The sequence below is a fragment of the Papilio polytes genome, unplaced genomic scaffold (genome assembly GCF_000836215.1).
Source record: "Papilio polytes unplaced genomic scaffold, Ppol_1.0 DF823835.1, whole genome shotgun sequence".
Classification (NCBI taxonomy): domain Eukaryota; kingdom Metazoa; phylum Arthropoda; class Insecta; order Lepidoptera; family Papilionidae; genus Papilio; species Papilio polytes.
Window position 1 is genome coordinate 1,228,032 of NW_013525369.1, and position 16,200 is coordinate 1,244,231.

General features: G+C 32.6%; 3 protein-coding genes across 6 annotated transcripts in view; 1 reads left to right on the top strand and 2 right to left on the bottom strand.

Annotated features, from left to right (window-relative positions):
* LOC106103201 (homocysteine-responsive endoplasmic reticulum-resident ubiquitin-like domain member 2 protein) overlaps window positions 1–4,776 on the bottom strand; it is a 5,620-nt gene extending 844 nt beyond the window's left edge. Inside the window, exons 1-3 of the mRNA XM_013282891.1 lie at window positions 4,376–4,776; window positions 685–1,115; window positions 4–19 (exon numbers count right to left, since the gene is read on the bottom strand). Coding sequence (XP_013138345.1) covers window positions 4–19; window positions 685–1,115; window positions 4,376–4,510 — 582 coding nt within the window. The 5' untranslated portion in view covers window positions 4,511–4,776. The remainder of the gene's footprint in view (window positions 1–3; window positions 20–684; window positions 1,116–4,375) is intronic.
* A 330-nt stretch (window positions 4,777–5,106) lies between these two features.
* Window positions 5,107–6,995, top strand: LOC106103223 (mediator of RNA polymerase II transcription subunit 20). Its single transcript, XM_013282917.1, has 4 exons — window positions 5,107–5,270; window positions 5,337–5,479; window positions 5,793–6,052; window positions 6,777–6,995. Exons 1-4 carry the CDS (start codon window positions 5,257–5,259, stop codon window positions 6,984–6,986), a joined length of 627 nt encoding a protein of 208 aa, XP_013138371.1. The 5' UTR covers window positions 5,107–5,256; the 3' UTR covers window positions 6,987–6,995.
* A 396-nt stretch (window positions 6,996–7,391) lies between these two features.
* LOC106103270 lies at window positions 7,392–13,968 on the bottom strand. Of its 4 annotated transcripts, none has more exons than XM_013282983.1 (4): window positions 13,825–13,968; window positions 9,441–9,557; window positions 8,066–9,094; window positions 7,392–7,987 (listed from the first exon to the last, which is right to left on the bottom strand). In XM_013282983.1, exons 1-4 carry the CDS (start codon window positions 13,831–13,833, stop codon window positions 7,871–7,873), a joined length of 1,272 nt encoding a protein of 423 aa, XP_013138437.1. In that variant the 5' UTR covers window positions 13,834–13,968; the 3' UTR covers window positions 7,392–7,870. The 4 variants fall into 4 exon arrangements, with proteins under 4 accessions (XP_013138437.1, XP_013138439.1, XP_013138440.1 ...); XM_013282985.1 differs by lacking the exon at window positions 13,825–13,968 and adding an exon at window positions 11,985–12,014; XM_013282986.1 differs by lacking the exon at window positions 13,825–13,968 and adding an exon at window positions 10,511–10,649.
* Window positions 13,969–16,200: the final 2,232 nt, after the last annotated feature.

Genomic DNA, 16,200 nt, shown 5'->3' on the forward strand with positions numbered 1-16,200 from the left:
CTCCGTCGCCACTCGGTGCCTGGTGTAAAGAAAACTCAATTTACTTATAAGAGTTACAATTAAAAAACAAGAATCATATGTACACACTACACAAATGGCCGAGATTCGTAATCACTAGTGCCAGATAAGCCATAAAGCAAGAGCAAATGCTACGTGCCTTGCGAATTTGGGAGCCCCGCGCACCGACGCCTGTCTTGACAGTAATCAAAAAAATATGTTAAGATAGGAGCATAAAATATCTTGCTTGCCTTAAACGCGAAGAGCTTAGCCTATGCTTCACTAACACTTGAAAATGTAAAACTCGATTTCTTCACTTTTAAGTGTGAAAATAAGTTGGTATTTAACGATTTTTTAATGTTAACATTATAATATTTAATTGACAGTTTTATTTAATACCTTAATTTCGAGAACCTAAAGTAAACCAAGGGTCCATTGACTTTGCTACATGCCTTTCACTGGCTTAATACGGCACTGATAATCACTGCGATTAAAAAATTCTTCAGTCTAGATAACCCATACTAAATCTACACTCAAGTAATTTACAGCAACACGACCCTTAACCACTTAGCAAGGTCAAAAGAAACAATGAAACAAACGTCAACTAGTGCACGTGAGTCGCCAGCCCGATAAAGCCCTCTTATAAATTATACAGACTAATTTAATTACAAGTATAACAATACTTACATGTTAGCGTACTGCTGCATATACTGCAAATACGCCTGCTGCACCATCATCATGTGATTTGCAAACATCGCAGCATCATTTGGTCCTTGTAAATATCCTTCACCAAAATTATAATTAGGGTAAGGTGGCACCCTGCCGTAATTGTTAACAAAGGAATTCCTGTAATTCTGCATTTCTACATTGTGATTCTGATCATTCTGTCTGGTCTCCGGTCTCGATGTGGTCTCGGTCTGACGTGGTTCTGTAGAGGGCGCTGTCGATGCGGTCTCCGTGGTCTTTTCGGTCTTTTCTTTAGTCATGTTGCGTGTTGGCTTACAGACTAAGTGCATAGTGTGCACAATTCCACTGTCGTAAGACCGAAGTACGTCTTTCAGTATGGAATTATCATCCAATAATTGACCTGAATAAATTATTTTCTGCTCGTCTGTTTTCTGTAAAGAATAATATTAAAATTGAGGATTTGCATACTTATTTTCACTACGTATTCTTGAAGGTCATTTTAATAATTCGTTGTGATTATGATTCAGTTCCTCTTCTATCAATCTTTATTGTATCTTGTTTTAATGACGTCATTTCTTAGTAAGATTAGAGACCATTGAAAACTTAGTGCTCTCAAAGTAAACAACAGTTTTGTATGAGTGTTTCGGCACTAACTTGAGTTTGTTCTAACTCTAATTTACAAAACAATATAGACTAATGGGTCACCGCATGGCATAAGCGTTATTCATTACCGTTCTATTGTTCCTACATACACACGTGTCTAGAGACTGCGTAAGATGTTTCGAACGAAATAAAACAATATAATTTAAATACAACTTGTGTATACTAAACTCATTAAAACTACTTTTGCCAGCAGTTGAATTAAACAAAATGCCTTGTAAATAGGTTTCTAATCAGAAGAGATTTTCTTAAATTGGTCCATTAGTTTATTTGTTACATACAAAAATGAATATCTTTCCCTTTATAATATTAGCATAGATTTGGTTTATATGGTTAATACCAAATAACACAATATTTAGTAAATTAAATTAATATACACCCAATTACATTATGAAAATGTGTATTTTTTTAAAACAATTTAAAAACTAAAAAACTGTCACTATTACCTTATTCAACGTAATACACCACTACACTAACAAGTTTAAACATTGTTTCATTTGGAATGTTTGAAAAAGGATGATATTATAAATTGTTTATAAAATTCTGATATCATGTTTTGTCTACGAAATATACACAGGTGTGTATTAAACCATACATCCTTCCTTTCACTAGTTAAGTGTACAAAAATGTTATGACAAAAAAAAGCTAATCCAATTTTTATCTATACTAATATAATAAAGTGTAAACACACACTTTGTTGCCTAAGATGTCAGCAATTACAGCATATTTTCGAATAATACTCTTTTTAACAAAAAGCCCTACACTTACAACACGCCTTAGGCTATATACTATCACGCCGTTAAACTTAGGGGTAAATATTTTGGATAAAAACCCTAATGTGGGAAAGAGACCATAAGTTGTTGCCAACATCAAGGAAGCAAGATTGCCATGGTTTGACATAATGTCATATCATTTTGACATTTGCAATTGATAATTTGACAAATGTGAATAATAAAACGAAATTTTTAAAATTCTACGCGGATGAAGCCGCACGGGAACAGCTATATTATATATTATATGGATTGAAATACTGAGTAACATAGGCTATTTGTTGTACACAAAACGTGGGTAAGCAGAGATTCCAAATTACCATTTGGCAATGTACTGTTGTACTTTTTACCTCCATATTCATCTCAGCATGTAACTTATAAGTTAAACTTACTTATATCTAGATATGGGAAAGGGAGATAGATTTGACAGAGGAGGAGACACATAGGAAGGTGACAAATCTTCTATCTCAATTAATGGCAATGGTAATTGATTTTGGCGAATTTAAGTAGCTGCTTGCTCATTATTCCCTTTTACTTAAGAATCCAAGAAGTTTTTTTTTCGTGTTTAAGGCATTTCAGTGGAAGAGAAACTCAAAAATATTGAAAAAAAAAATGGTTCTTTAGCTCACATTTTTAATTTGGACAGATAACTGATAATTTTTTATTAATCTGAAGAAAAAATGACTACCATTAAGAGTTTTTTTTTTTTTAGAGGAAGTTTAAGAGTAGCCCCAGTGGTTGAGAAAATAAGGAGTAAAAGGTTAGTGGTATGGGCATGTTATGAGAAGAGGTGAATCGCATGTAACAAGACAGACATTAGTTATAAATGTGCAGGGGTACACCGGTAGAGGTCGACCTAGAAGGATGGATGGATTGTGAAAGGTGACATGATCAAGAAAGGAATAATGACTGAGATGTCAGATGATAGAGTGCTTTGGAGGATGAAAACCCGGTGCGCCGACCCTACGGGAGTAGGATAAGGTAGGGGAGATGATGATTAAGAGTTGTTTTTTTAAAATATAAAGTTGCATTTTCAACTTTGAAGAAATCTTAAAATTGCGATTACTCATAAATTGGTTAACTTTTGTATAATGTGTATAGAGGGTCAAAATGTTTACTAATGAACCCTTCTATCACCATTAGCTGGAATATGTTGAATTATCAATAACCCTGAAAAGCGATCGAGTTTAAACACTACATTGATATCAATTCATTATATTTAAACTTCTATAACAAGGTCGTAAAAATATAGTTAAATGGCATACCTTTTATATCAATATGCACAGGTTTTGATAAGAAATATGAGTTTGTTTGAACAACATTCACTTGTTCAGTATTGTTTCATTGTAATATATTGTAAATACTGTTCATAGAAAGAACTTCAATGTGGGTAATGAACAGTTACTTTGAATATTTTTTTCGACTTCTCTGCGTGAATTTGAAAAATAATAAATGTAGCCTATGTTACAGATAAATTACCTTTCTAATAGTGAAAGAATTTTTAAAATTGGCCCAGTAGTTATTGAGTACATACAAAAATACCAATCTTTCCTCTTTATAGTATTAGTATAGAAGAATAGATATAGAAGTAGAAATATGCAAAAGTTTAGATGGATGTATTCTTAGGTTTCTCTGTAAAGGCTCAATATTTCATTGATACAGTTAGTTTTAATTGCCAAAAATAATACATTACTTGTAGCTAAAACTGATCATTTTTAGAATTCAAGATATGCACATAGATTTTATCTCCAAGATAATTATTTGCAGATAGTAAGTAAATTACGGATTGTGTGAAAGAGGATATGCTTACCAAGAGAGTGAATTCAGATATGACAGCTGATGAAATGTATGAAAGAGCAGCACATAGTTGGTTTTACACTCTGTAGGGACAAGGTCAAGGTGATAATGAAGATGTATATGATAACATACATGGGAAGGCTGCTAGGGATTAGTACATTTACTCTTTAGATTAGTTTAAAAATATATGATGAAGATATAAGATCAACTTAGCAGATAGGGTTTTGTCTATTTTTATTTTTTTTATTTTTTATTTGCTTATTTATGTCTACTTTAGATGGGCATAATATAAGACGACTTACTTTTTTTTTATAAAACAATTATCGCTTCCGACAAAAAAGAGTAGGATTTTAGTAGTATTATTAATTATTGTTGGCCTGTAGTGGAGAGATAAGAAAAATAAGACGTAAAAACACAGCAACATTGATATAAATAATGAAAAATCATTTGAAATCATAACTTACTGGTTTACTAGGATAAACTTCCGATAAATGCCCTTTTAATTGCTTCACTGTCCACGATGTTTGGCATTCTATATTCTGGTCTTCTATTTGTTGGTTCGGTGCCTTCACAATCAGTGTCACGTTATCCGATAACATTTTAAGCGAATTTAATGTTAGATAATACTTTACAAATAACACTGTCGAATTATTTTATTTCGGCGTATTAATAGCACTTTGAGTTAATTTACACGCGAATACAGTATAATACTGAGTCTGACGCAATTCCTAACAGTTGATTTAGCCAATTTTAAAAGTATGAGTTCAATCAACAAAACGAATTGGATTAAAATACGTAAATAAATACTTCGTAAAATAATATGAGGTAAAGAGTACTCGTACTTGTCAATTTGCCTCATATATTATTTGTCGACTATTCATTGGTCCAGCTACGACGGAGATGGTACCAAATTTTTTGCTGTCAAAAGTTTTACGCGCTTTCATTGGTGAAAATAAATTTTTGTGATATTAAAACAATTTCATTGGTTAGAAAAAGAACTTCAATAAGAAATTGTTTGATAGTTAATTATTTTATATTGAATGCGGAGTTTAGTGAGTAACATTATACAAAATAGCCGAAATGTTCCATAACTTCAACATTTTTTAAAATCCCTTTCAAAGAAAAGAAAATTTTAACAAGTGGCAGCACTTTATTGCCAGCTGTCATCTTTGACTCCCTGTCAACTGTCATTTATCTTTGTCCCGGATCCCGGTTGTTTTTGGATGTTTGGTATTGGTATACTTAAGCGTTTTATTTCTTTTTTATCAATGAAATAAATGTTTACAGTTGTTTCAACATATTTTTAAAACACGAGGCATAACCACGAACACATGCAAAGTTAAAAATGGGAGTTACAGTGTAAGTTCCGTGTTTGCTTGCTTAATATTTTCATGTGTAACTTGCAATTAAAATTAAATGTATTAGTTTGCAGCAATATCCAGTGCCGGAGAACAAAACCGGTACATATGTTATTGAGCTACTTACGAAACGGATTCTAGCATTGGGTGCATCACAACAAGGACAATTTTTGGTGGATTGTGAAAGTTACTTGTCTCATCCTCAGATGGGTAAGTATCCTTTTAGAGACTTTTTAAATGTGCCAATATACAATCCCATGGTTTTAATCTACAATCTGTGTATCTGCTGCTCGTTATCCCCTTCACTTAAAAAAAACAATACTTTGCAATCTGGACCATTTACAGATTTGTCAGTTTTAAACATAAAGTTGTCTAAAAAAAAGACAGTTTTCCCTATTTACTCAATTTTAGATTGTTTTTTAATATTCAATTCATGAACCTAAATGACATATTAGTTCTTATTTAATAAATAATTTAGAAATCACATTTCATTGTACATAACACAATATTGTAAAATTTCCAGGAACAACGAAAACAGTTCACATACTCCACAACTCGGAACAACCTGCTTCAGTTTTCTCCATCTTAGAAAGTGGTACAAAAAACATACATGTGATAGCAGATGGCTTATTTGATTTGCTAATGATGAAATTATCTCAACACTACACATCGAAAAAGCAGACGAAAATAGAGAGCAAAGGTCCTAGATTTGAACTGGAAGACTTCTGTGTAAAACTCGGCTCTGTAACAATGAATCAGAATTTTAAGGGTATATTAATTGAGGTAAATATTTTGTTTTTAGATTACTTCTATAGGTCATGGGTTCAAATTCTGTTATGTACCAATGTGATTTCAGAATTTTTATCATATAAATATTATAAATGTGAAAGTTACAATGGATGGATGCTTGTTAGTGTTTGTAGCCTAAAGGATGACCGGATCTCAATGAAATTTGGCACAGGTTTAGACCATAGTCTGGAAGAATACATAGGCTACTTTTTATCCCGGGAATTGTTAGGGTTCCAGTGGGATTCATTAATTTAGTTTTTTAATGTCTGATGCGATGATTGAAAACATTGTGATGCAATCTGCATATAGGGATCACTGGGGACATGTAACCTAATGATAATGATTAGATCACTAGCTTTCTCTCATGACTCCATCCCCATAAAATAAAAGAAATAAAAGTTATTAGCCAGTGTTTTTCCACACTATCCAATTTTTGTATGCTATATTTCTTTTTTACAATACATTATGCACTTTAGACTACAATGTGTAACATTCATCCATCCATCCATTTTATTGACCTTCAACTTTTTCATTAACTTCAGTAAGATAAGATACTAGTCACTACTAGATACTACTACTAGTCAGTGACTTCTGTGTGGAATTAAACTTATAAGGATATTGCTTTGTAACTCTAAACTTCACATGTTTGTAAAATTCCGGCTGCGATTGTTTGTCAAAGTGGAAGTTCACAGTTGAAATAAATAATTGTTCATTCCAGGTGGAATATAGACCATGTGTGATGGCGAATGCAGTCTGGGGCTTGCTGCGTGAGTTTCTCCAAGGTCTGCTCGGACCCACAGTACCAGTACAGCCTCCGCAACACTTGATGAGCAGGATGAACGAAATATACACACCTATTGATACTATCTATCAATATTTAGAACATTTTAGTGCATACAGAAAGGTTACTGGGATGAGAAATAATTAAAAGTTAAAAGTAAAAGATATTGAGAATAAGCAATAGTGATTTGTGAGAAATATGTAATTTTTACCTAAAAATAAGGTCTTTTTATATAAAAGTGGAGTTTTATTCAGTGTTTTAGCAGAGTTTTGGTAAATAAATGTGTTTTTAGCTTTTGATAAAACTGGTGTACCAAAAAAAGAAAAACTATTTGATCATTGTAAACAATTTATTAAATAAAATCACAATAATATACGGAAATAAATAATACTTAACAGTATAAGGCAAATAATTATTTTTATGTGATGTTGCCATTTAAAATGATATCAAAACAAGAGTTTTTACTGTTAACATAAATAAACTTATATTAAAAATGTGTATAAACCTTATAGTAATGGCAAAACAAAGCCATTTTATAATATTAAAAATTTATATGTCCTATTTTTCTATTACATGGTAGAAACATTTAAAAAAACATATTTTGGTGGGTAAGAAAAATAATTAAAATAAGGAATGCTTGGAAACAAAATAGATCAATTATTAAGAAATTCTCTTATTGGAAGATTCTATTTATGAGAATTGTGATTGTCATGTCAAAATTGTCATTGCAGTAAACATATTACTAAACCATAGATTCTAATTAGGAACTGCTGGTTACATTTTACTATAATTGGTTTCTCAGATGGCATTTTGTGACTTAGTTAAATTAAATAATACTTAGTATTTTCTTTTCAATTATTTCTAAACATCATACTTTGTAATAAAATAAATATAAAACATACTGTATAAGACAGATAATCGAAAAACCATAGACAATCATACTTTCATATGTAACGTGACAGTTTTGACAGATGTCAAATTTTACCGCCGTTTCGGAGGCTTGTATTAGCTAAAATTGTTACAGCTGACTGCTATATGTATCCATTATCCACACAATGTACAACATTATTAGCCTCTCTCAGTCTACCCTCTTTGGTTTTAAACGGTCCTATTTGCCAAAAGTCATCTATGTTAAGTTTTTCTTCACCCTGTAATACAAAGAGAGATTATAAAATATCAAACTTCTCAATTTCAAAGTAACAAAGAAAAATATTTTATCAAACTACCGTCATTTCCATATTGACAGCATCTTCGGGTGCTAAAATTATGAAGGGGGTAGATTCAAAACTGAAAGCGAGTCCAAAGTATGAGTACTTCTTTATTTCTGCCATAAAAACGTCATATGAGTAAACTTTATCTGGATCACTGCCCATATCCTTTATCTGTGTTGCCAGAACATTGTAGTAATATTTTAATAATTCGTCATAATGTTTTTCTCTTAATTCCTGACTCGTGCAAGCATATATAAAGAATACCAAATCCAAAACGGGGCTCGCACATCGAGTTAATTGAAAATCGATTATCTTAGCATCGATCGGACGATTATTCTGATATTTAAATAAGAAATTATTTGTCCAAGAATCGCCATGAGATATAACACCGTTAGTTTTGTCTGATACAGCTCTTATCATGTCTCTATAACGTTCAGGGACTGCAAATTCTTTTATTTTATCTACATAAATAGTGTTGGGATATTCTTTTTCAACCGCATCAATAGCAATATTACTGATTCTATACCAAAAACGGCTGTACCAATCCCATAATCGTTCATCATAATATGTTTCGAATATTTCCTTACTTATTCTATCAAAATCTTCAGGTTTCTGGTCTCTCATAGCAATAGACATTGCATGGTATTGTGCTAAACTCTTTACGGTAACCGAACAATGTTCAAAATCAATCCCTTCTTGACGAATAGCACTGCCATAGTTCTCTAATGATGCATCCTCTAAGCAAATAACATCGTTAACGCCATCACAATGTGTGAGAAACAATTTCACACATTTATCAAATGGTTCTTTCATATTTTTGTTAGATTGAAATTCCAATAGAGCTGGTAATACTTTTTCATAGAACATAATTTCGTTTTTGAAAAACTCATGGCTTTTAAATGTTAGTCGTCTACAAACATTCTTCGGAATCGTTTTTAAAACAACTTGTACACATCTTGTGGCGCCCTCTTGTGTTGTACCGTGTATTTTTATTCGTATAACTTCACTCAAATATGAATCCCCTTTGCCGGTATCACTCACATACTGAAATTAATAATAATGTTTAACTTACTAACATAACAGACAATGTTAAAGGTGAACAATTGTTGCAACAATCTATATATCTTACTCAAACACCAGTACGAAAACATTGCTATTGAAGTTTTTTTTAATATAATATAAGGTGGCCAACAAACAAGTGGCCACCTGAATTCACCAATCAAGATTTCTTTTATTATAAAACACACACAAACACTGATGGTTCTGATGAGTCTGTGCACTAGCATTCATCAGTGTCTACACCAAAGGTTGTCACATTAGTTAAATCATGTTTTATAATTAATATAGTATGTCTCATAAAAGTTTTAATAAGTTAGGTTTCATCATATACCTCCCAATGTGTAAATGAAACATCTTCTTTGAACCAGTCGGTCAGAGCTTTCGTAAGTTTATCATTGGTAAGTGCTGGAGATACATGTGTTAATGTTTTAAAGTCTTCAAATGTCATCTGTAATTAAACAAAAGAAACTCAATTTTTTTTAAAAGAAGAAGCAAGCAGAGGGAAATGGAGGTGATCATTGATGCCCATACACAGGCATAGTGTAACAGCAAATGCATTGATGGCATTATCTTATGTGATACAAAGGACTTTGAAGGACCCTAAATATATTTCTATAGTAAATATTGTTGGCAGCTAAGTTCATCCAGAATGAAAAAAAATATAAGTAACCTATGTTCTACATCTGTGCCAAATTTCTTAAGATCTGTTGAGCCTTTCTGGAAATAATGAGTAACAGAAATCCATCCATCAATTTTATGTTTAAATCTAGTGAGAGTGAGCAGATTTATAGCATCAGTAATAAAAACCTGTGGTTTTTTACAAAATCACATCTATACTATATTATTTTTGCTTTTTTACAACACTATTTTGCTTGATCTTCAAAGTAAAGATAATTAAAATGAGTTGAATGAACTACTATTAGAACAATTTGGTTATAGAATATATTTTATATGTAGAATTTATTCATAAACAATAGCTGTGTTTTATCTTATGTCTCCATTTCAATAATTCTCTTTGGAGAAACAGAGATAGCAATATCTTTTTCGTACAGGTAAACATATGAAAATCACAGTTATAAAAAGCGTAAGCAAATATTTATTTAGTTATCAATTGCATTACTTTTAGTGCATTGATAAGTGCTGTAATTAATCTTGTATGTATTTTTTTATCTAAAAAGATAACTCTTCAAACTCTGAATTAATCCTACGAGTAATGGTAGTTGAACAATAAATTTATTTACGTAAATAATATAAGAAAATTAAGGTGAACTTAAACCAATACGAAAATATAATTCTATAATTTTAGTATCAATAAACCATTTACAATAAAAACATACATAAAAAAGATGAATTTATTTCTACATAATTCATAACATAAATGTAAGAATTCTCTTTTTGTACCTTTTTAAATTCCAGGAATCTTGTTTTTGTGTTGATATTTGATATTGTCAACTTCAAATTGTCACTGACGTGGAATGTCACATGTGGCGGAAAAACGTTTGAAAATGATAATAGATCAACTTCGGAAAAACAAAATAGATACTAATTTAAAATTATTGTAATGGTGAAATGCGTATTTTTCTGTTTATGTGGATTTGGAGATACAAAATGAATAAATTAATACTTTACATTTGAAATTTATATGAATATAAATAAACGGACTTCTTTGACGACGGTTGCCTGGCATTCACAAGCCAGTAACTGACATACTTGTACATAAGCTATTGGCACGTACCACCTACAATTTAATGAGTTGAGCGGTGGACTGGCACGTCTAGTCTTACAAGGGTCTTGTGAACTTTTTACCCATAAACTAGAAAGTGTTAAGATTGATGACTACAAACGTATAGGAAGACCGAAAAAAGTATGGATGGATTATGGGAAAGAGACTTAAGAAGGGATTGGATTCATACATGAAAGCATGTATGGAAGAGTTAATGATGATCAACGAAGTTTAATTATTTATTAATCTTGTCCATCTATGCATATTGGTTATATTCGTAAAATTATTTGATGTTACATAATCCTAAAACCACATTCTGAATAGATTATTGTAATTGAGGATGTTAAAATTAATACTTCGAAGTCTATGCGTATCGTTGTGATTGTAAGCGGATTATTGTCGAGGTATTAGTGTGAGGGATTAAATCAATCGCGGGCGATGCTTACAGAATTCATCTAGGTAATAGGATTTAGTAATAATTGGCAACGTTAATGATTTTCAATTCAACGAGCACTCTTGGTTAATCACGCGGTTTGTTAAGCGCTGTTTAATTTTGATATTGTTTGAATCTGTTTATATTAATAGTGGTAGAGCCCGCTTTAACATCTTCACACGAATGGGTGGGCTCACCTGGTGCATCCACGACCACACAGAAGACAGGCGTAAGGTGTAAGGAATTCCGCGTTTCGTCTGATGAGTGTGGTGCCAGAGGCCCAACTTTATTCTCTTTTCTTATGAGAAAAGTATGCATAAAAAAAGGAAAATATGCACTTTATGTGCGTCTCCTCTAAAATTGATCAAGGGTAGGCAACGCATCCGAACGATTGTCTGTGGGCAGCGTTCGGTTTGTCATGTTGGCGGTTTATCAAATGAAGTTAAACGAGACGCTTATACGAAATACTCCATCTATAGTTATATCAACAAATGTCTATAGATTCCTAGACGCATGTCCAACAATGTTTAAGAAAACTTATTACTAGCGCCTTCACCTTGGATCGATTTTATCTTATTATCTTACTAATGTTATACATGCGAATGTTTGGATGTATGTATTTTGTTAGAATTCTCCGCCTAAAAACCTAAACGGATCGCGATGACTTATGGCATAAATGTAGAGTATAATCTGGAATAAGACATAGGCTACGTACGTACGTACGTAATGTCCTCTTTATGTGCGTCTCCTCCTCCGTCATTTAAGGGTAGGTAACGCAGCTGCAATTGCGGATGTTTGTGGGCAGCGGTCGCTTTCCATTTCGGTGGATTTAGGTGGCCGCTTGCTCGTTTGCCACCTTCTATTATAAAAAAAAACTTTTTTTTAATTTAACGCTGACGGAGTCGCAGTCGAAAGCTGGTTGTTAATCAAAATAATTAGTTCATGTAACAACATAATAAATATCGGTCCATTTAATAGGACATAAAATACATTCGTTCGGAAAAAGGGTAATTTATGTGAGAGTTGTACACAAATCATAGTAACGATACGGCTCTAATACCATTTTAGATCATTGGCTCGAATCCAAATTGCTCAGTTCCGTGTAGCGGCCACTTTAGTTAAAATTCAATAGAGAACAACGAAATCTGCGCTAACGGCCGGCGCCTTATTCTGAACTATTTTAAAGACATTAATAAGACAAATCTATCATTTTAAAAAGTAAATTGATAGTCTAAATAACTAGGTATACCTTTAAAATCCTAAGAACGAATGCTTACAATTAGTCTTCCTACTTCGCGCGTAGGACGTACAGAAATTTGTTGATTTTACCTTCTCGTCCTTTCCTTATTGAAATTTGAAGTAGGAGAGGTCTAGATTTTGACCTCTGATACTCTCATCGACATATGGATTTTTTCTAAATTAAATTAGGACTCATTTCAACAATAAATAAATAAATTGTACCAGTTTTATTGCCACCAAAAATCATAGAACTGTACAAAACACTAGCTTTCGCCCGCATCTTCGTCTGTGTGATATTCAAAAATAATTAAAATTTAGCCTACGTTACTCACTGATAACGTAGCCTTTAATGGTGTAAGAATTTTTGAAATTGGCCGAGTGGTTTTTGCGCCTATTCACTACAATCAAACAAAGTTTTCATCTTTACAATATTAGTATAGATAGTACAGATATATGTACAATTCATTCATAATTATAATTTGAATCATTCATTTTTCAATCGTATTTGAAAACAGATAAATGTCAAACATTATCGTTTCATTGACGCAACTGTCTACCATAATATTCCCGCGCCATAAAATCATCAATATTCCGCGGGCAGTTTATGCAAAGCGCGGATGCGGGTTGGCTCCGGTCAAACTTTATCCGGTCGTTGAATATAATTTCTATTGGATCTAGTTGACTTAACCTACGATAATTGCTTATTTATTTATTACTAACTTTCGCCCGCGACTCCATCCGCGTGGAATTAAAAAAAATACAAAAGTGAGCCTATATGTTTTTCCAGACTATCCTCTACATCTATACCAAATTTTATCGAAATCTGTTCAGCCGTTTAGGCTACAAACTCTCACAAACACCGATCCAACCATCTATCCATTTATGGTAAACTTTCGTATTTATAATATTAGTAAGAAGTAAGATTAAAGTATAAAAATTAATTCGTGCCAGGGCGCTTAAACTAGCATGAATAGTCTATACTTATATTATAAAGAGGAAAGATTTGTATTTTTGGATTGTTGTATGCTTTAACATAACTCAAAAACTACTGGACCGATTTTAAAAATTCTTTCACCGTTAGAAAGGTAATTTATCTGTAAGTAATATAGGCTATATTTTTTTTAATTTCACGCGAGCGAAGTCGCAAGCAATACCTAGTAGAATATACTTTTGAATAATTCGTCACGTTAAGTAATATTTTGTTACATGAAAGAGGTACAAGTCATAAAGTTAAGGTCAGAAAGAGATAGCTATAAATAATTAATATTCAATTGACTATTTGTTTGAAGCCAACGTCTTACGAGATAATCTTTCACTCACCCAATCCATTTAGTTTATTTTACGTTAGTTATAACTTTTCTGTAATCGAACTGCGTCGAGGTTTTGTCTTTTAGAAGGTTTTTCTACGTAAAATAAATCGTTAAATGTACTCGTATCTCTCATCTTAGACGTGACTTCGTCCCGACATCGTTGAGCGTCATCTGCTTATCCGATAGACTCCGGCTTGGACGCACTCGTAGAACATAGAAACAATGGAGTCGGTTGCTATTTAATATATCAAAGTATTTTAATGTAATATTAATTGGATTACAGTTGATTATTGTTAAAATTCAACACCCATTGCCTATGTCTAGATTTCATTTATTAAATACTAGCTTTCGCCCGCGACTCTGTCCGCGTGGTATAAGAAAAAAACAAAAGTGAGTAGCCTATGTGTTCTTCAAGACTATCTCTACATCTATACCAAATTTCACCCAAATCCGTTAAGCCGTTTAGGCTACAAACTATAACAAACATCCATCCATCCATCTAAACTTTCGTTTCGTTAGTGTTCACCTCAATGCAAATAAATACCTCGCCAGAAGGGACAGTGAGGCAGGCCAGAGACTCGTAAATTGTAAATTATATCCAAGAAATTAATTAAAAAAAAAATCCCTAGAATCAAATGTGAGATAACTAAAAAGTGACTTGTTCATTAAAAATTATACCACTAGTTGATAAGTAACTTTGGAATAAAAAAACATACAGACGAATTGACTACTTCCTTCTTTTGGGAAATCGGTCTAAAAGGATTTTTACTACAAGCCCCCTTGAACAGTCCCCCCCTTAACAATCGGCTGGCGACGCCCTAATTTGTCATATCGTACTCGTATTACATAATTGTGTTGTTTATATTTATCATATTACTTCACATTTCCTGTGCGCTCGTCGCTTCGAGTGCATGATAGTCGACGATATAACGGAATTCCACTAATAAATGATGCGAAACCGACGCAGCCATGTGTGGTACAAGTCACAAGATTTACTGCAAATATAATTTACAAGCTTTCGCCCGCGACTCCGTCCGCGTGGAATTAAAAAAACAAAAGTGAGTAGCCTATGTGTTCTTCCAGACTATCCACTACATTTATACCAAATTTCATTGAAATCTGTTCAGCCGTTTAGGCTACAAACTCTAACAAACATCCATCCATCCATCCATCCATCTAAACTTTCACATTTATAATATTAGTAAGATTAGTAAGATATAAAACCAACATTATGTACTAGTTCTACGCTATAAATTATGGAATATCTGTCTATATCGCAGTGAACACTTCAAAATAACGCATATTAAAACTAAGTTTTTCATTTTAAAGTGAAAATTTGTGAGTATTGACATATGATTTTATTACAATCGCTGGTATGTAGTACATTCTTTTCAATTATTTTTTCTAAATCAAAATTAAAATTGCACATGTAAAAATTAGTGATTATTTTGACATAGTGGACAACGTCATCTAATCTCAAATTGAAATAACTGTGAATAGTGAGTTTTTTTTATATATTCAGAAATATTTCTGTACGCTTTCGCTTGTGCCTTGAAGTCATGTCTGGTCCTCAATAAGTGGCAGAGGCAGGCTCTCGACAGATACGAACAGCCGTGAACTCCCAGCGCTGTTTACGAATCCGTTTATATGGAGTTCCGATTGCATTCATGAAACGCAAACCATAACTCTTGTGTTCGTTAACGTCCATCTAAAAATCTTATTACTAATATTTTGTTGAATACAGATCGGATGTGGATTGATGCTTGACCGAATTCATAGTTTATAAAAAATAAATGATTCTATATCGTTCCGAAAATCTTTTTATCAAATCCAAAATTGAAAATTTTAAATTTTCGACCAACTTCTTTATAGAAGGAGGTACTCAATTTGTCTCTGTGTTTTATTTTTTAGACAAAATACACGTTTTACCTTTATACAGTTCACTGTAGGTCCACATGATCAAGGCTTACAATTCATCCTAAGCTAGGGTGGACTAGACCATAGTCAACCATGATAGTCTAATGAGGATTGGTTGACTTCATTAATTTATTTACTCTAAAACTACTTGAATTTCTAATGTCAATAATAAAGTAAATCAATAGTGTTAGGAATAAAATTAGTACCGTGCTATAGAATTGGCGCAACTCTAGATTATCGGCATAAACGGCACGTCCCTAGCTGACAGCTGTCAATGTCACTAGAAGTATGGATAGATTGGCGCGTAACTTGAGTCTTGACGAGAAGTATTGCTCTGAGTTAAAAGCGACAGTATCAATTAAATAAGTTGTCTAAAAATAGGAAGTTACTTTTGTATAAGCGGGCGCACACCTTTGACTAATCTATCGCACAACAGTTGTGCGATTGTTTTTTTCTTGCAATTTGATTT